The sequence below is a fragment of the Halichondria panicea genome, chromosome 3 (assembly GCF_963675165.1).
Source record: "Halichondria panicea chromosome 3, odHalPani1.1, whole genome shotgun sequence".
Lineage (NCBI taxonomy): Eukaryota > Metazoa > Porifera > Demospongiae > Suberitida > Halichondriidae > Halichondria > Halichondria panicea.
In genome coordinates, this window is record NC_087379.1 from 512,881 (window position 1) to 532,894 (window position 20,014).

Genomic DNA, 20,014 nt, shown 5'->3' on the forward strand with positions numbered 1-20,014 from the left:
TTTATCACCATTACATTATTCGCATGCGGATGTGGCAGCTCCTCCCCCCTCTAGCCTAGTGCCTGTGGTCGATTATTGCTTTTTTACTGGCAGGAATTTCATTTCAATCACGCCAAACGGAAGGAAGACTTTTTACTGTACAGTACAGTTACCAAGTAAGTTACTGTGTGTACTAGCTACATCTCCAATATATGGCATGGGGCCTTGTTCCCTTGCAGATGACATGGTAGCCATGTTTTGGCGTAAACTAAAGAATCGCGTTCGTCCCATTGGTCTAGTGAACGAGAGGAAGCCACAGGACTGCACGACAACGCTCGAGCAATTCCAGTAATTATCCTAATTATGCACCCAATTAGGGAGGAATTTTGCGTTTCACCATTAAAAAGCAATATTAGAGTTTGTCTGAAGAAGCCTTTAACTCTCGCTATTTGATATGATTGCTCGGTCGTATTTAGAAAGATGGGGTGTTAGAAAGGGATGGGTGGTTTCTTTGCAAATTACCAATAAAATATTTATGGAGCCAAGCAAATTGCTTTCTAAACCTTTGATTATAGATCAGAGGTTGCAGGGTTACCGGGGCAACACACTTAGATTACACATGTCATCATTATCTAGTGTGCTCTGGTTTTGCTGTTACACAATATGAGAGGCAAGGTTGACTAGAGTGTCCGACAGTAGATTGTATTGCATTCCCCTTTAGCCCCCAGGCACACACATGACCAGGCACACACATGACCACAGCTGCTTGATACTAGTTGCATGCTATAGATACAGCTAGGCCAGTTATCATGCTATGGGATAGTGCAAGAGCTCTTTTTGCATGAAGCTGGCTAATTATACTGAAGCTAGGATTGTAGTGGAAGGAAATGACCTGGTAATGTGGTAGAGTGAAACTAGGTAACCCTAGCAATTATGAGTATAATAGTAGCTATAGTCCATAGCCACAAGTGTGTGTGTGTACTGCAGATTGATGTTGTGTAACTTATGTTACTAGTGACCAACCCTAATTTGAGTAGAGTGTATTAACCACAGAGTGTGTGTGTGCATGCGTATGTATGTACACTGCAACTTGAGGTTATTATTACGTAACTTGTTATTGCAATCGAATCTCTTACAGGGACGAATATGAAGCAGATGTAAGTCATGTCAAGAGCAAACTTCTCTTCTTACATAATTCCGTAAGCCCCTCTGACCACACCACACACCTGCAGTGTGGGGTAATGGTGTGTCCATTACAAAGCACCTGTCAATTACACGCGGTTGAAACTCTAATACAAGTCGGCCACATCGCTGGGGTCACTCTAGCCTGCTTTAGTTACGCTACAAGTCGGCCACATCGCTGGGGTCACTCTAGCCTGCTTTAGTTACGCTGCAGGAATCTACCGAATACTTCCTTCAACTGTGTAAACATGTAATCCCAGCAGAGGATAACTGACAGGATTATCAGCCCCCAGGGATCTGGTTTATTTGATTTTTATCCCGTGCTGCATGGAAGTAGTTAATGGCATTCTTCACAACAACAGAAAGTGGACTCTTTGTGATGTTGGCTTCACTAGTGCTGTTTGCTGTATGGCTGCTGCTTTGATTGGTGTGCACCTGCTATGACCATGGCCATCTGATGTGGCATGTCTGTGGACATGGACTATGCATGGTTATTATCAGATTGTATTGTAAGGAATGCTAATCTCACTGAGTGTGTGGATGTGGACACACCCACACCCGCCCACTCCACATACACACAAGTACACCCCCCTTCTCCCCTCACACGTACACCCACTCCACACACACACGCACACAAGTACACCTCCCTCCTTCACACACCTACTCCACCACACACACACACACACACACACACACACACACACAACACACAGAAAGCAGAGAATAAATCAGTGAATTTCCACGATGTAGTAGACGAGGATGATCGTTCAATGGAGAATCGTTTCTCCCTCGTATATATCGGCTGGCTCATCGACTCTGCTCTATTCAGAGTAGCCATGCTCATTGCTATCTTCCTCAACTGTGTCGTCATTGGCGTGCAGACTGACAGATATCTGGTGGGTGTGGTCTGTAGCTATATGACACGCCCTCTTACAATTGCATGCTTTCATTCACACACGCCCACACACACTGCACACCACACACACTACACACAGGAGGAGAATTTCAGTGCCGTGTTTATTGCTCTGGACAAGTTCTTCCTCACCGTCTTTACCCTCGAGATATTAATCAAGTGGTACCATGATTTCATTGGCTTCTGGAAAGTTGCTTGGAACTTATTTGACTTTGTCATCGTCTCTTTCTCCCTCATCGGGCCCAGTGAGTGAGCCCCTGTAATTGGCCGCCCTCTAGAGAGAGCCTCTATAATTAGCCTCCCTCTATAGATGTACAAACACGTAAAGTATGGATTCTGATGACTGCATTCACTTCACTTGAAATGCACGTATATAGGTAATGTGTAGATAAATTCACTTCCTGTCTACAGTGCAACTTTACATTGTAAACACTAATTAGATTGGAGAGAGGGAAGCAGGGCACAGTCAACTAAACATTTGACCAAATACCTAAACACTTTAACAGAAGTCAACCACTATAGCTGCATGTATGTACACAGTAGCACACAAAATACGGGAATTGGAGGAACAAAGAACGAAAGAAGTTCTTTATTCCTCCAATTTGTATATCATGCTTGCCTCCTATTCTCGCATTTCCTCTCTTGCACAGGGCTCACATTCCTGAGTGGCACTCGCTTGCTCACCATCCTCCGTGTACTCCGAGCCCTCCGCTCCCTACGCAGTATCAGTGCCCTGAGGGGACTCCGAGTGGTCGTACAGACGGTCATATACTCCCTCCCGGACATGGCCAATATCGTAGCCCTGTTACTCATCTTCATGTTCTTATTTGCCATCCTAGGGCAGTCTTTCTTTGGAGATAACTGTAAAAGGAATTTCGGTTCTCTAGGAACAAGTGAGTTGTGTTGTAGCGTGGGCATGGGGAGATAATTTGTTAAGTTAATTGATTAACAGACTGTGTGTCTGGTAGATATTGTTGGGTGTGAGTGAGGTGATGGTAACTTCCATCTGTTGTTGATTATTGATGTGTCGAGTGGTCAATGTTGGCAGTCATCTCGCCATATGTGTGTGGATGATGTCGTAGCTTGTCATGATTAGTCGGCTAATTAAAATTGGATAACAATACACAATCCACCTAGTGATTACCCATACAAACATGTCTAACTATTATATGTTTGTTTCCCCTCAGGACAGTGGACACAGCACACATAGAGCCCATATTACATACATACAGTACATTAGGTGCCTTTGAAAACCCGTAATTTGTGTTCAGATCGATTGTCCAATTTTGGAACTAATAATTCTGTATGTGTAACTGATGACTCCACTCCCCCTCCCTCCAGCCATGTTCTCACTGTTTGTGTGTGTGACCCAGGACGGTTGGGTGAACATATTCAGGGAACTGAATGCTTGCGGCAACGCTGTCCTGGGGGCTATCTATCTCCTTATCTTCATCACTATAGGAGCTTTTGTGTTTGCTAACCTCGTAGTCGCAGTAGTCGTCACTAACCTGGTAAGCAAGCTACACTGGTTCAACTACATGTATACGTACAAAGATACATTTATTCTATAGAGCTCAAACAAAAAACAAAAGTGATGAAATTTTTATTGGCACTTTTTGTAGTTGAAATAATAGGTTAATCAACCATCTTATAATATAATATAATATATAATAATATACGTAATGTTACGAACATTTCGATATAGACCAACTTTAACGAACAAGTTTGTGTTTGTTGAATATGTCATCATGCATTGCTGTTCACAGGAGTGGTCCATAGCCGAGCAGAGGAAGCTGGAGGCCAAACCTCCCGTGACCCCACCCTCCAAGATAGAGACCGTGGACCCGGAGGACTGCAAGCTGACCAGAGAACAGGAATCTCTCCAATTACCTGTACGTCCGTAATATTGTAATTCTAACCTTGTCCGTAGAATTCTTATAATAATTATTATGGTACGGGTGTACATGTACATATCGTATAGCGGGTATATTTCGAAGGTATGCAACTTTCGTGGAATAACAGCCTTTCTTGCAAGTGATATTAATTTTGTGGGTATAAATGTTTGCCGTTCAGCGAAAACTACGAACATTTATACCCTCGAAATATACCCGCTATACGATATAGACTATAATAATGACCTATTAATTGCTATTTTAATACCCTCTCAATTTTAACCGTGTCCACGAATATACATACACAATCAGGTTTTCTAATTTCCTTCAATGTAGCAAATGAATGGGCTCAAGTTAGAGAAACTGGAGAACTATTTTCTCGTTCTGTCAGCTCAAGAGGACAACCTGTCAGAGTTTACGAGACTGCAGCAGCAGATCATTGAGGCACGTGTATATATGGACAAACTCTTAGTTCATGCTGTACAGCCATAGCTCTAAATTAAACTACTAATTTAGAATGGATCTGCCCGGCCACACCACGCTGCATGGTCGATGGTGGTAGTTGGTACTAACCACCTCTTAGGCCTAGTTTATTACATGCAAAAATGAATTTGTGAGATTGAGAAATAGCCATCACCTGAACACAGTCATGCTTTTAGCCTCGATTCCAGGCCGCATTAAAATACGTATTTTAATCGGCCTGGAATCGAGGCTATCATGCTTTAGGCTATTTTAGGGGAAGTCTGAATATTATATATACTGGTAAAACAAGTAAGCAATTATTTTGTGATTTTCTACGTTAAATCAGGTGTATAATGACGTACTTCTCCTCCCAGATTCATCAGGAGGTCAAGGCCTTGACAATACTTGCCGATGATGCGAGTGATGATGAGCTCAGTGGTATGGCTAGTCACGCCTCTTCATCCTCACCACCGCCCACACACACCCGCAGACGACGATTCAACAGTTTGGTATGTCCATCGATCCTAGCCCACACACACACATACATAAACATTTTAACTGTGCTACTCCTCACATATATGCACATACATGTATTAGTTATTGCCCGCACGAGTGCAACTTGCCAAATAGCTAGTAAACACAGTGCAACATGCCATATATCACACTGCATATGCCATGGCAACCATATATTGCACTGTGTTTAAATACAGTGCAATATATGTGCCATGCAAGTAATGCAACCTCTCATATATATATCACTGGAATGCTTTTATCTCTATATAAAAATGGAACGTTGGTTATAATTATAAATAATTATGAGCTTGCTTGTAAATGTGTATACTCTTAAACAGTATAATTATATAATTATAATACACTCAGCATCCCCCCCCACACAACACACACACACACACACACGCCCACACACAGATGCCTGGCGATGCTATCTCTGACCTGATCTTGATGAACCGTGCGAACCCTGTGGCCTCGTCACACAATCGATCCCTCCGTCAGATGATCTCCACTTTAGCCACTGCCGAGGCACGACGCAACACCCACTCACAACCCCACAACGCCCACTCATTGTCCTCCTCCATCATACAGGCAAACGCCCACTCTAGTGACAGGTCACTGAGACCAGAGTCAAATTGATTGTGTGTATAAAACGTCCATATATTCCTTGCCATCAAAATATTATTATTTATCTTATAATCATATTATTCAAATTAATTCATCAGACTATCTATCAATTAAATATCACTTATTAATTATTATCAGTTTCTGTAATAATATTTTATATAATGACATATTGAACAACTGTGAAGTGATAATGCTGCCAAAGTTTTGTTATGTTAGTCCACTAATCCGTAATGCTGCTGTTGACCTCTGACCTCTACTCCTCCGCCCACTCAATTGCCCACCCACCACCAATGGAAGGGTTGTCAAGAACGAGAGGAGGTGACGAGGAAGAGGAAGCTCCTTTAATCTCCTCCTATTACGAGCCCCAAGGCTACGTCGAACAACCACCCGACAGAGGTGCTGTAGAGACCACACCTTGCCTGCATGTGTGTGTGTGTGTGTGTGAGGGGTGGGGGTGGTGTGTGATTATTATGCAGCTATAATCATAGTAGCTGCAAAGTCTGCAAAATCTAAGATTCTCCGTGTCCTTATAAAAATAATAATAAGCTCTTGAATGGTTGACATGTACGAGAGGTGTCACTCACGATGTAATGGACACCATGGCTCTATTGTACTAATTGAGGTCACTACCTGTGACGCCATACATCTACACAATAAAGCAATTATCTAACAATTACTGTGTGAGCCAAATCTTGTTTTGAGTTACACAGATGGCTTCACCCACCGACAGCTTCTGAGACGAGGCCATGACAGACGTGAACACTCTCCGCTAGTCGTACCACGTCCAGGGTGTCGGTCACATGACCTGCGTTGTGCACACTGCCACCGTGCCATAGCAATAGTTGCGTAGCGTCTTTATTGGCGTGTATGACGGCCTGGTGTAGTGGGGTGAGGGACTCATGGTCCAGAGCATTGACATTAGCTCCAGAGTCTAACAGGAGTAGCATGATGTCCAGATGTCCTCGACTTGTGCACTGTGTGTGTGTGTGTGTGTGTGTGGGTTGGAGGGTAAAAGTGTGTGTGGTGGGGGGGTGGAGTGTGTGTGTGGTGGGGGGTGGGGTGGAGTGTGTGTGTGGTGGGGGGGTGGAGTGTGTGTGTGTGTGTGTGTGTGTGGTGGGTGGGAGTGGAGTGTGTGTGGATGCTCTAGCTGCATAGGTTGTAATTATTATTGTGTGCAATGGGCTAGTGATTAGTGCAACAGTTAGTGTTCTGGTAATTCACTTATAATAGCGTGTGTTCACTTAGAGACAATAGGACTAGTCAGTGGTACATGTACAACAATGTGTCAGGGTGTGGTGGGTACATTGCATCAGTCTCCTAATCAGGATAATGGCAACCGTTCCATTGTGTGTGCGCAATGCATCAAGCATACTCTATCCCAATCTTCCATTCACCATTAGAGCCCAGCCGTACCAATTAAGACATTTGAACACTAAACAGCTTTCGGGCCCATTCGCGACTTCTAATAATTTCAAATATTCATTCTTCGCAGATACTATAACCATATGGAATAAATTAGGTTTTGACACGGACGGTATATCTCTTGCATTCTTTAAATATCAGTTACTGTAGTTTAATTAAGTGTAATTTACATGTTCTGTTGTAGATTGTTTTCTGTGTAGGTAACTGATTTGAATTAGCTACTATTTTACTATTTTCTGTTACCTTTGCTGTATGCATAAATTTGTTTAATAAAAAAAAAAAAAGAAAAAAAAAAGTATGTTATGATACCAACCCACACCCTCACAGCCATCACACACCCCTCACACCCTCGTCTCTCCACCCTCACAGCCATCACACCCCCTCGTCTCTCCACACCCTCACACCTCCACCCCCTCACCTGGTGTAGTGGTGTCTCCCTCCACGTGTTGAGTGCATGGATATCAGCTCCTCTCAACAACAACATGAGAGCTTCATTGTAATCACCACGGAAACAAGCTGCATGAAGTGGAGTGTTCTGGTCCTGAGCATAACTAGTGGGCACTCTGTTAGGAGGCAGTGGTCTCACTGGAACCCCCATCGCCATCTCAGCTAGCTCTCCTTGATCCTGGCCTTCTGTTTCCCCTTCTTGAGCTGGGGATTTCCCTCACTTTAGGGATTTCCCCTTATCTTTTATAGAACACCCCACGTGGCTGGCTACAAGAGAATGGCTACCAAGAGACGTGCTGAAAATGGCGATCCTCCATCAGAGGAGAGCGACTTGCTCACCATACGACCTCTGTGAGTGTAGTGTGTGTGTGTGTGTGGAGTGTGTGGTTGATTGTGTCACGCCCACACAGTGGTGCTGGTCAGGAGGTGGGGCGATCGTGCATCATGCTCGAGTTTAAGAACAAGAAGATCATGGTGAGTCTCATTGTAGTGCCAACAGGGTTAATCACACCCACCCCCACACACACACATGTCCACACCCCCCCACACACACACCCCCCACACACACACGCCCACCACACCCCCCATAGCTTGACTGCGGTATTCACCCAGGGCTCAGTGGAATGGACTCTCTACCCTACACTGACATGATCGAAGCTGATGAAATTGATCTACTACTCATAACCCAGTACGCCCACACACACACTTCACACACAAACCACACGCTGTATTTAACCTTTTGATTCCTCTACAGCTTCCACCTTGACCACTGCGGAGCGTTGCCGTGGTTCCTCGAAAAGGTAGTAATAAGTATATAACTACATAGTTAGCACTTCACAGTGTCATAATGTTGCACACCCCTACGCCCACACACACGCCCACTCACACACTAGACCACCTTCAAGGGACGGGTGTTCATGACTCACGCCACTAAGGCTGTGTATCGCTGGCTACTCTCTGATTATGTCAAAGTGAGGTAAGAACTTGTTCAGATGCTCAATTCTCCCTTACTATAATATGATTGTGTATTTCCATAGCAACATATCGTCTGATCAGATGTTGTACACAGAGAAAGATTTGGAGAAATCTATGGACAAAATAGAAACAATCGACTTCCATCAGGTACGCTACTCTTCACACACACACACACACACCACCCCCACTCCTCACACACACACCCACTCCACACACAGGAGGTGGACGTGAATGGTGTGAGATTCTGGTGCTACGTTGCCGGGCATGTGTTGGGGGCCGCCATGTTTATGATTGAGATAGCTGGAGTCAAGATTCTGTACACTGGCGACTTCTCTTGTGAAGAGGACAGGCATCTAATGGCTGCCGAGGTTCCTGCTATCAGGCCGGACATTTTGATTTCAGTGAGCATGCCCAGTAGTATAATCTAATACCCTCCCACACACACACACACACACACACACACACACACACACACACACACACACACACACACACACACAGGAGTCCACATTTGGTATCCATGTACACGAGAAACGTGAGACAAGAGAAACACGTTTCACGGCAACCATCCACGATATAGTGACTAGGGGTGGGCGTTGCCTCATCCCTGTGTTTGCGTTAGGGAGGGCCCAAGAGTTGCTGCTTATTCTAGGTGAGCTCTCCACACCTCACACACCCTCACACTTCACACACCCTCACAGACGAGTACTGGGCCGCCCACCCTGAGCTCCACGACATACCCGTCTATTACGCCTCCGCTCTGGCAAAGAAATGCATGGCAGGTAATGATTATATGATAAGTTCAAAGTTCAAATGTGGATAGTGTGGGTGAACAGCTGTACATTCATTTTTTTCCAGTTTATCAGACGTTTATTGGAGCCATGAATGATAAGATCAAGAGGTCTATTTCAAATCCCTTCATCTTCAAGCACATTTCTAATCTCAAGGTACGCAAGTTAGTACATCACTGCACTACAGATCTTTGAGAGCCCTAACTATTTTCTGTGGTCAGATTTTCTGATTTCCTGGAAGGATTTTCATTTGGTGTCCTTAAATCAAATAATATAAATTTGGCCCAATTTTGGCCAAATACTATGGACTATTATAGCCCATGGTCTTTTACTGAAAAGGAGAAATGTTGGTGCCTTAAAGTCTGTGGGTTGTTTATACCATTTTATGAAACTTCTTCTAAGCTTTCTTAAAACCATAAAACCAAGAACACTAGTTGTAATTTATGGCATCTCGAAGACTTTTAATGGCAAGGGAGCGATAGCTGTACGACTTTGAGGGCCCATAATAACTGGAATTTCAGCTGTACAATTTGTTGATTTTATAACAAAACATGTGCGACTGTCGCATGACCTGTAGAATATTGATGCGTTTGATGACATGGGACCGTGTGTGGTGATGGCTAGTCCAGGGATGATGCAGAGTGGACTGTCACGTCAGCTGTTTGAAGCGTGGTGCACTGACAAGCGTAATGGAGTCCTCATCGCGGGCTACTGTGTGGAGGGGACACTGGCAAAGGTACACGATATATTGATAGTGTTGCAGTCATGTACCACAACTTTCAAAGTAGTGGGTATTTTCGATCCTCATTCTCGGTTCAATGCACACAAATTGTGTCTAGAGATGGTTAGAACCAACCACCACCACCACCGACAAGTGTGCATGGGCACATCCTTATAGTGATGTGATATATACTTTTTTGTTTTGTTTTGTACAGCATGTGATGACGGAGCCTGCTGAGATTGTGACAATGACTGGACAGAAGTTGCCATTGCGGATGTCCGTAGGTTTGTTCTATTTAAGAGGAATTGGATAGAAGAAATAATTTCTTTATACTCACTACTACTAGACTATATCTCATTTGCGGCTCATTCTGACTACGATGGTACGAGTGCATTCATCAAGGCATTGCGACCACCTCACGTGGTGAGTGTGCTTGTGTGGGCATATGTCCGAGTGCTGGTTACTATGGTTACAGGTTCTGGTGCACGGTGAGGCCAATGAGATGGGACGACTGAAAGCAGCACTTTTGAGAGAATTTGAGGATATGGAGGTACGCCCACACACACACGTACGCCCACACATACACCCACTCACTATACAACTAGGATGCGAGCACAGAGATCTACACTCCTCGCAACACTCAAGCTGTAGAGCTGTACTTCCGGGGGGAGAAGATGGCTAAAGTGATGGGGGGGCTAGCAGGGGGACGACCGGAGGAGGGGCAGAGGTTATCAGGAGTACTCATCAAGAGGGGCTTCAACTATCACCTCATTGAACCCTCAGATCTGGCCAGTGAGTTAATTAAGTCAAGAATTGCTGTGTGTGTGTCATATAAGGTGTAGTGATGTGGTTATAAACAGTAGTAATGAAAGCACTTGCTGATCTTCTTATAATATGTACCATATACAAAAGCACCACAGGTGCTGATGCCTCGGTGGAGATGCCAAAGCTACATAACATAAAGCTACTAATAGCTTTTATACACGTTTTTGTTTGCTGCATGCAAACTCAAAGAGTGGGTAATGATCGACCATGATTGTTGTTAAAAACGATCGATGCCAATAAAATTTGGCGCAGCATTATTTTTTCGTTTTCGAGTTATGCCTAGTTTTGCTTACTGCTCTGAGGCACTTTTCCCATGTACCCATGTAGATCTTATCTACTAGTGTCTCATGTACGTATAATTATATAGATCCCTCGAGTGTGTCTAGCCGGAACTACATGTATGAGCATAGTTCCCGGTGACTATAAGATATAAGTGATGTAATGTTGCTAGCTTTAGTTTATAGCCAATGAAAGGTTGAATCTGTATTTAGTATGTACTCATGCCCATGCATGATCTAACCATTACATCTATCGGATAAATATTACCCTGAAACTATTCTTAGTCCCAACAGTCTGTGTTATTGCATCTGATTATTAACAATTCAACACTGGTAGTTTAGAAAGTCCCGGATAGTAGACTAAGCATAATTATGTTGCCTGAGAAAGTTGCACAATAATTATGGTTTGGGCAGTGAGTAATGGTTTTCCTGGCCTCAAGTCAATGCCAAACAAAGTTTTACTTTAACACATACAGACAAGTTGAAAATAGTAGTATTTGTTATCACACATTTAATATGTACACGTAAGTTCAAGTAATGTTGTACTGTGTACATTAAATAAGACGTGAGTTTTCGTCCTTTTCGTCGTTTTGGATCTTTGGTTTAGTGTGCCATGGTGTGCAAAAACTTATAGCAAATGTGAGAACAAAGATAGTAAATTTACAGTGGCAAGCAATAAGTTTGAGTAAGGATAATGTTCGTATAAGTAGTAAGGAAAAAGGAAGTAACCGTACACCACAAAAGCTGCTATGCTAGCAGTAACAGCCAGACCGAAGATAAGAACATATGCACAGTTTGGACAATATTTTCGATTTTCTATCTTTTTGTAAAACCATATGGAGGATTGAGATATTATCTTCACAATGAGTTGCAGAGCTGTGAACACATCACCAGCTGCAGCAAGGCCTATACCAAACGAAAAAGTGAATCGAAAGCAGATAAACTCGACATCTAAGTCCTTGTAGTCGGTACAGTTGTTCACAATTTCGTGAGACGGTGGAGAGAAGCAATCTATTGCTAGATCATCACAGACTTGAGACTCAGTGAAAACAAAGAGGTCCCATGCAGAAAACAATGAAAGAACTTGGCACAAACAGCATCCCTATAAAATACAAACATCAATCTAGATCTTATCTACTAGTGTCTAATGTACGTATAATTATATAGATCCCTCGAGTGTGTCTAGCAGGAACTACATGTATGAGCATAGTTGCTGGTAACTATAAGTATAGGATATACCACACCTAAGAGGAGGATATGCACCCATATATCCTCCGCTACCGTGGTTACTCCGAGGCGGAGCCGAGGGGTATGTAACCACGGTAGCGGAGGATATATAGGGTGCATATCCTCCGAGTAGGTGTGGCATATCTGACTTATACCACGTGACCGCAGCACTATAAAAGGACCTCCCCCTAGCAACAATTCAATCACGATGCAGACTGCAAAAAAGAACAAGACTATATATGCCGCCGTCAAAGAGCTAGTTGAGCAACATATTGACTCCTACAGATGCTCAAGAGCTTCCTTGGTCCAAGCGTTGACCATTTGACGTCCCTTACTGGAGTTGCAAGCTCTTCTTGGATAAAATGTATCTAAACCGCGCCCATGGACCCATGGAAACTTAGCCATCTTGTTGGAGAGCACCTTCCGTGTTTCTGCCGTCGCTTTGAGTCTTAGTACCGTCAAGCATGGCTCTTTTCTCTTTGCTTACTTTCTTGAACAAATGAAAAAACTAAAAAACAACTTGAAAAACTGTGCATGCCTGGGGCTGTATGCTAATATTCTATATATCCTACAGCTGTTGACCAATGAGATCAATTTGTGGTGACGTAAGTGTGGTATAAGATACAAGTGATGTAATGTTGCTAGCTTTAGTTTATAGCCAATGAAAGGTTGAATCTGTATTTAGTATGTACTCATGCCCATGCATGATCTAACCATTACATCTATCGGATAAATATTACCCTGAAACTATTCTTAGCTTTCATACAATGATTTTATATTATTTCAAAGAGCTCTCCCAAACAGTTGGTTGTGGGGAGTGCTCTAGGTTCCGTATTTGGGTGTTTCAAAGAGCTGATTGAGATCCATGTGTTACTGCATCTGCATGGTAGTTTATAAAGTCCTAGATAGTGATTAAGCATGGTGTTGCCTGAGAAAGTTACACAATAATATTATGGTTTGGGCAGTGATTAATAGTTTTCCCAAAGTTATTATCGGTCATTCCATTATCAATCCAACGAACAGCGTTTTTTGAGAAGTCAAAGTTCAAAGAACACGCAATACCCAAACTTTATCAAGTGAAGCCATAAAACATGCCAAATGATGCAGAATTTCTTAGGCAACAAGATGATGTACTTTAGGTAAATAGCTGTGAGCTGCATGGCTAAGGCTATGGCTATATAGAGTCACTTTCAATTTGTTTTATTGTCTTTTTATTGTCAAAGCTTTTCCTCGCATTGAGCGATTCATCAGGACAAAAAATAATAAAAACAAACAGTGACTTTATAGACAAAATGAACACCTGACATGTGATACCCAGACGTCAAACCAGACGTTATACTGGATTTTACTATAGGGCTACCTACCTAGTCAACGTTGACTAGGTAGCCCTAAAAGCTGATTGAGATTCATGTGTTATTGCATCTGCATGGTAGTTATGCCTCGGTGCGCATGCGCAAGCGAGGTATACGGTAGTGTGTTTGTGTGTCTGTCTGTGTGTCTGTGTGTGTGTCTGTGTGTCTGTGTGTAGACTGCTACAGCTGCTCAAGGATGAATCAAGTGCAAGTAAGAGTTTCTATAGGCTTCTAGTCATGTTTACTTGGATTTTAATTCGTGGATTTGCAAAATAATGCTTCATTCTCGAGTTATGCCTAGTTTTGCTTACTTGGAATGCCATTGCAGCCTTTTTAGAAGAGCACGTAGCCAAACTTGTTTACCGAGTGTTGCTACTCTACTTAGTAGTTAGCTCTGCACTAGAACGCTAGCTATTGGTAGCTGCAAGAGTGAGAAGAGAGCTGCAAGGCTCTGCTGATGGCAGCCATTAATTTTAGACTTAAACTTTTGGCATCGATCGTTTTAACAACAATCATGGTCGATCATTACCCACTCTCTGAGTTTTTGCATGCCAGCAAAATTAAATTGTTTTTATCATGTGCTATTAGTAGCAGCTTTATGTTATGTAGCTTTGGCATCTCCACCGAGGCATCAGCACCTGCGGTGCTTTCATTTATAAAGTCCTAGATAGTGATTAAGCATGGTGTTGCCTGAGAAAGTTACACAATAATATTATGGTTTGGGCAGTGATTAACCCAAAGTTATTATCGGTCATTCCATTATCAATTCAACGAACAGCGTTTTTGGAGAAGTCAAAGTTCAAAGAACACGCAATACCCAAACTTTATCTTTAGGTAAATAGCTGTGAGCTGGCTAAGGCTATGGCTATATATAGTCACTTTCAATTTGTTTTATTGTCTTTTAAAGTTACTTTAGCTAAAGTAACTTTATCGAGTGAAGCCATAAAACATGCCAAATGATGCAGAATTTCTTAGGCAACAAGGTGATGTACATGTTTAGTCTGGAATGTTAATGGTTAGAAAGTTACAGTTTAACTAATTATGCCTCGAGGCGTAGCCGCACGAGGGATACGGTAAAGCTGACTGTGTGTGTGTGTGTGTGTGTGTGTGTGTATCTGTGTGTCTGTGTGTCTGTGTGTCTGTGTGTCTGTTCCAGCTGTAACTGCTCAACGGTTGCAATGCGACGAAAACTAACAGCTTCTATAGGCTTCTAGCTTGGATTTTGATTCGTGGATTAGCAAACTAAAGCTTCTTTCTCGAGTTATGGCTAGTTTGACTCACATTGAAGGCTGTTGCAGTCTCTTCAGAATCTTTCATAGCATCATCTGTCCGCACAAACTTTCTATTCAACATATGAGTTAGCCTTGCACTAAAGCGCTAGCTTTTTGTTAGCTACAAGACTCAGAAAATACCTGTTAAAACAGCTAGCTAGCAGTAGCCATTTGTGAAATTGATCTCTTTGGACACACCCTTTAATTATTCCTATGGATGTAATGCGCATGCGCGCTCATTCCCCAGATCCAGATCCTCCTGGCAGAATCATATTTTTCTTGAGGGCCTGGTAAGCCACAAAACACTACTATAGATAACAATATGCATGTACACAAGTCTTTTCTTCTTAAATATTATAATTATACACTGCATGAACTACAGATCCAATTTTCTTCTTTCTTGAGGTCCTGGTATTAAAGCCACATAATACAACAATAGATGCATGTAATAAGTCTTTTCTTCTCAGTGACTTTATATAGATAAGCTAACTTTATGAAATAATTATGCACTTCCGCTTATAATTAATTGAAAACAAAATCTTCTTATTTGTTGCTTCCTAGATCCTTGAGGTCCTGGTATAAGCAGCCACAAAACACAACAATGATACCATAATTATACAATTGCAAGTCAGTTTTAGACAGATTATTTTATACACTTTTTCCTCTTCTATACTTTCTCTTCTATACTTTTGAGCGAAAGCAAATCATGGCGAGAGGCATTAGCACAGCGCCAGCTTGAACACTAGTTATAACAGCAGCCAGTTCCTCAATCTCAGAAGCCATGATTATTGCTTACCAACCCACATTTTTTTCTGAGATGTTTCATACCATTCCTCATACATAATAATTTTAGTACAGCAATTCTGAAGAGTTCACGTTATAAATTTCATACGGAATGCAGACAAGTTGAAATTAATAGTATCACATTTATGTACACGTAAGTTCAATAGTCATTATGCATGCCAGCTATTTGCAAAAGGTTTCATTTCCTCTTCTTGGGCATTTGGCCAAATTTTTTGGGATCGGAAAATGTTGCACGAATTTCTCGATTGGTAAATTTCTGGATTCTCAGCTGAGGAATTAGGAAGCTGATCTGATTGTTGGTCTGTAGTGGGGTTAGCGGCCTGTTGTTGTGGTTTAGTGTGCCATGGTGTGCAAAAACTTGTAGCAAATGTGACAACAAAGATACCAAATTTACAGTGGCAAGCAATCAATTTTGAGAAAGGATAATGTTCGTATAAGTAGTAAGGAAAAAGGTAGAAACCGTACAACACAAAAGCTGCTATGCTAGCAGTAATAGCCAGACCGGAGATAAGAACATATACACAGTTTTGACAATATTTTAGATTTTTGTTGCGCTGAGGTGTAGTTGGACGAGATTCGGAGGGTTCGAACCTCTTCGAACACCTCTTGTTAAACCATATGGAGGATCGAGATATTATCTTCACAATGAGTTGCAGAGCTGTGAACACACCACCAGCTGCAGCAAGGCCTATACCAAACGAAAAAGTGAATCGAAAGCAGATAAACTCGACATCTAAGTCCTTGTAGTCGGTACAGTTGTTCACAATTTCGTGAGACGGTGGAGAGAAGCAATCTATTGCTAGATCATCACAGACTTGAGACTCGGTGAAAACAAAGAGGTCCCAGAAAACAATGAAAGAACTTGGTATAAACAGCATCCCTATAAAATACAAACACCAAGAAACACGACGTGATATCTCATACTTGCCAATATAGAACTTTTTTTTATTTCCTTCTGTTCCAGGCGTATTGGTCAGTACTGCCAACGGAGGTCCATAGAAAATATCCAGGAAAGTGTCTTTAGGATCGTTGTGACACACTCTACAAGTAAAAAGACTGCCTAGAATGAGGACCAGGATAGGAACTCCAAGTATAGGAAGACTCTCGATGTATACGTAGGTATAATAGGAAAAGTTAGGCTTTGGGAGCACCATTCTGAGAGATGGTCAGACTTAATTATCACAACTACTGTTTATCCAGTGCTGCAGCATTGCATTCACTTTTATAGTGCAAACAACTATGAATATCATTATGATTGGCTACCAACACTATTATTACCCGATGAGCATGATGGGGGCCACGCGTATATATCTTACTGTTAGGGTATTGTCGTGCATGCAAAATGTAGATAATTATTCTCATTATCGCTATGGTTTTAGTATAGCATCAGACAAGTTGTACTGGAGTTTTCTTGTGTCAATTTGGATAAACCCGGGAATCTTCAACTGAGGGCTCTATCCGAAAGGTAGGAGCATGCAGGGCCAAACAAAGATTAAAAAAAAGTCCGCAGCTGGTTGCAACTAGCTCTTTGTTCGTGTGTATTTTTAGTATACAGTCAACATAATAAACTATAGTGTTTTTCACAAGCTTTTACTACATTGTAAGTTTATTGTCGTCTTTCACTTTTATTTTTGTTGTCGTCTTTCACTTTTATTTTTGTTGTGATCCTAGTCACAGTGCATGTCATACTAAAACTCTGTTCTCAGAAGTTTCCGCATACATGTCTCTTCTATAGATAGAATTCATTACTCATGTTACTTGCTACTTAGCCAGCTTCCATGCTTCATACATACTAGCCTCGATCCCAGGCCGCACGTCACTCAGGGAAGTGGTATACTACTGCATTTATTGTAAACACTTCTAAAGCAGTGCTCTAGTTAATAACGATTGTGTAGTTAATTGGCTCTTGGTATTTTGTTTGTATGTTATTGTTATAATGCTTGAATTGCAGACTACACTGATCTTGCTACCAGCTCTGTAAAACAGGTGAGAGCGGACTATCACATGATGTGCGTACACACACACATGCACCCACACACACCCCACACACAGCGTCAGATGGTGAGCTTTGAGGCCCCCTTCTCTCTCCTAACCCATCACCTGCGACAACTCTCCCCGGACGCTACTGGCCTCCTCTATCAGGGCAAACAAGCTGTCAGGGTGAGAGCATCAACCACATGTGTCAGGAGTTCATGCACTCTTGCATGTGTGTGTGTATATACACTGTTACAGTATCTGGTCAGTATTACCAGCCAGTGATGTACGTGCCCAACATAGTTGATGGTGGTGGCTATTTTCATTCTCAATTCAACCAACCCACACAAAGTTGCCTCGTAGTAAACTATAAGCCTAAGAGGTGGCTATACTATCAACATTCCTGTATTACCATTAGCTTCACTTAAATCTGCTTCCAAGTACACTACATTAACGTACGTAATTCTACATGCAGTTGTTTGATGGTGTCATTACTGTTGTCAGTGAGGAGAACCACGTTGTCATTGAGGTACGTCGCGTATGTAACTGTCAATACTGCACACGGTTTAGTCATTATTAATAATTTGAGTTGGGGCTAAATTTTAATAATTTATGTCTCTTTGCAGTGGTTGGCTGATGGACTTAACGATATGTTTGCTGATGCTGTCTTGGCAGTGGTGCTGAGAATAGAAGCCAACCCCGTGATTATGAACGGTAATTGTCATCAACACCACCCCCCCTCTCTCTTATAACCACACCCCTATCTCCTATAACCTCACCCACTTACAGAGGCACCAAATGAGGGCAAGAAGAAAGAGTCTCGGTTGCCAGAGCAACTGTTACGGCTCATGAGAGAGATGTTTGGTCCTGCCAATGCCAACTGGAGCAGAGAGGAAGATGACATGATAGTGATCACAGTGGACTCCTGCACTGCTTCACTGGACCCCAGTACATTGGTCAGTGTCAGTGTCTGTGTGTGTAGCTCTTTCCTAGCTCTATTGAATGATGCGCTTAGATGAACACTTTCAGTATAATAGGGCTTTAGTTAAATAGGGCTCAAATCTTTCAATTTTGAAGAAAAAGAAAAAGTATGGTACCGATGATTTCATTGCTTTGGTCTTGATAGTCGCCCACACACACACACACACACACACACACACAGAGTGTAGAGGGTGGAGGAGAGTCGTTGAACCATCTGGTAACCATGGCAGCCAAGAGACTACAAACGTCCCTTAATACCAACTCTTAGCGGTGACTGCCCCTCCCCTTTATTATTCATGCATATAATTATCTTTTTGTATACGCACAATTTTAATGTACTTTTCAGTTACACATTCCAACAAGAAGAGATAATTATTATTAATACAGCAGAATAATTATTAGATATTGATCGATCAGGAGTTGACATGGCCAGCATGATCATGAATTATGACATAATTTGCTATAGTTACTCTTCGCTCAGTGTGAGTCCTGATGACATGAATACTAGTGGGAGGGGCTTACTGACCACACCCACAAACTGAAGGGGGGTGGGCCTGTGATGTTTCGAGGTGTACCTTTCTCTTATCTCCTGCAACTCAAGTCGGGTCTTCTTTATCGCAGCAATCACTTCTCGGTCAATCACCAACTGCAAAAATTTATAAAATAGCTGACAGAATGCTGTGGGAATGAGCTGCTTACCTGTTCTTCTCTAGAGCTACAGTATCCTGACACATCTACCGCCTGTCTCTTTACCACACCCCCAGCTTCAGGGGGGGTGGGCTGGTAGTCATAGACACTCAAGTCTCGTCCACACAGCCTCTTTCCCTTCTCTACTCCAGCCAGCGGTGTCGAGATACGAACACGTTTCTTCCCTCTTGTCCCTCGCTCTAAGTCAGCCACTGTTTTCTTTTTCTTGTTTTGGTTGTGTTGGAGGATTCCATAGCCATATCCAACAGGTAGGCGGTCTCGCTTGTGTGGTTTAAACCTTGACGTCTGTTCAATGTTTTCATTTTCATCGATTTCCTCACTGGCTGAGCACAAAGATGAGTTATTACTTGAACTCAGACTGTCTTCATTACTTGGAACATCTTCCCAAAGGAGCGGGGTTGAGGGTTGCTCTACACAGAGGAGCGGGGTAGAGGGCTGTTCTTCTGCCTGATAGCTGTCACAATATGAAAGAACAGTGTGTGTCTGTGTGTCTGGCAGACTGTCCCCAGTGTTGGCAGTGGATTCCTGGCTCTGAGGAGCGGAGGAGAGTGCCGGAGAGAGGGGCTGGCTTTTGAGGGGAGGACAAAACTTCTTAGCTCTTGTGTTCACTGGCATCTTGTGTGCACCTGCAGCTATCTGAGCCACCCACGCAATATGTATGGGGGTGGGGCTG

The 20,014-nt window shown here is 42.6% G+C and overlaps 5 protein-coding genes across 7 annotated transcripts; 2 read left to right on the plus strand and 3 right to left on the minus strand.

The window, feature by feature from the left end:
• Positions 1-3: 3 nt before the first annotated feature.
• LOC135333503 (cation channel sperm-associated protein 4-like) lies at positions 4-5,713 on the plus strand. Of its 3 annotated transcripts, XM_064528477.1 has the most exons (11): positions 4-155; positions 219-327; positions 1,118-1,178; positions 1,875-2,057; positions 2,157-2,319; positions 2,725-2,967; positions 3,416-3,585; positions 3,841-3,966; positions 4,303-4,410; positions 4,803-4,937; positions 5,356-5,713. In XM_064528477.1, exons 2-11 carry the CDS (start codon positions 224-226, stop codon positions 5,575-5,577), a joined length of 1,515 nt encoding a protein of 504 aa, XP_064384547.1. In that variant the 5' UTR covers positions 4-155; positions 219-223; the 3' UTR covers positions 5,578-5,713. The 3 variants fall into 3 exon arrangements, with proteins under 3 accessions (XP_064384547.1, XP_064384549.1, XP_064384548.1); XM_064528479.1 differs by lacking the exon at positions 219-327 and having other exon boundaries at positions 17-155; XM_064528478.1 differs by lacking the exons at positions 4-155; positions 219-327 and adding an exon at positions 339-874.
• Positions 5,714-7,591, minus strand: LOC135333511 (uncharacterized). The gene is made up of 3 exons (XM_064528486.1): positions 7,406-7,591; positions 6,290-6,539; positions 5,714-5,984 (listed from the first exon to the last, which is right to left on the minus strand). The coding sequence occupies exons 1-3, from the start codon at positions 7,589-7,591 to the stop codon at positions 5,773-5,775; spliced, it is 648 nt and encodes a 215-aa protein (XP_064384556.1). The 3' UTR covers positions 5,714-5,772.
• Positions 7,592-7,623: 32 nt separating this feature from the next.
• On the plus strand, positions 7,624-19,019 carry LOC135333499 (cleavage and polyadenylation specificity factor subunit 3-like). The gene is made up of 21 exons (XM_064528474.1): positions 7,624-7,785; positions 7,845-7,908; positions 8,025-8,122; positions 8,189-8,234; positions 8,328-8,410; positions 8,472-8,556; positions 8,628-8,810; positions 8,911-9,061; positions 9,111-9,191; positions 9,268-9,356; positions 9,778-9,936; positions 10,136-10,205; positions 10,268-10,344; positions 10,397-10,471; positions 10,527-10,713; positions 17,630-17,664; positions 17,731-17,838; positions 18,128-18,181; positions 18,279-18,366; positions 18,442-18,608; positions 18,815-19,019. Exons 1-21 carry the CDS (start codon positions 7,712-7,714, stop codon positions 18,899-18,901), a joined length of 2,061 nt encoding a protein of 686 aa, XP_064384544.1. The 5' UTR covers positions 7,624-7,711; the 3' UTR covers positions 18,902-19,019.
• LOC135333506 (uncharacterized) lies at positions 15,745-16,869 on the minus strand. The gene has a single exon (XM_064528482.1). It carries the CDS (start codon positions 16,830-16,832, stop codon positions 15,828-15,830), a length of 1,005 nt encoding a protein of 334 aa, XP_064384552.1. The 5' UTR covers positions 16,833-16,869; the 3' UTR covers positions 15,745-15,827.
• An 80-nt stretch (positions 19,020-19,099) lies between the features above and the next one.
• LOC135333510 (uncharacterized) lies at positions 19,100-19,976 on the minus strand. Its single transcript, XM_064528485.1, has 2 exons — positions 19,333-19,976; positions 19,100-19,279 (listed from the first exon to the last, which is right to left on the minus strand). The coding sequence occupies exons 1-2, from the start codon at positions 19,954-19,956 to the stop codon at positions 19,100-19,102; spliced, it is 804 nt and encodes a 267-aa protein (XP_064384555.1). The 5' UTR covers positions 19,957-19,976.
• Between the last annotated feature and the right edge of the window lie 38 nt (positions 19,977-20,014).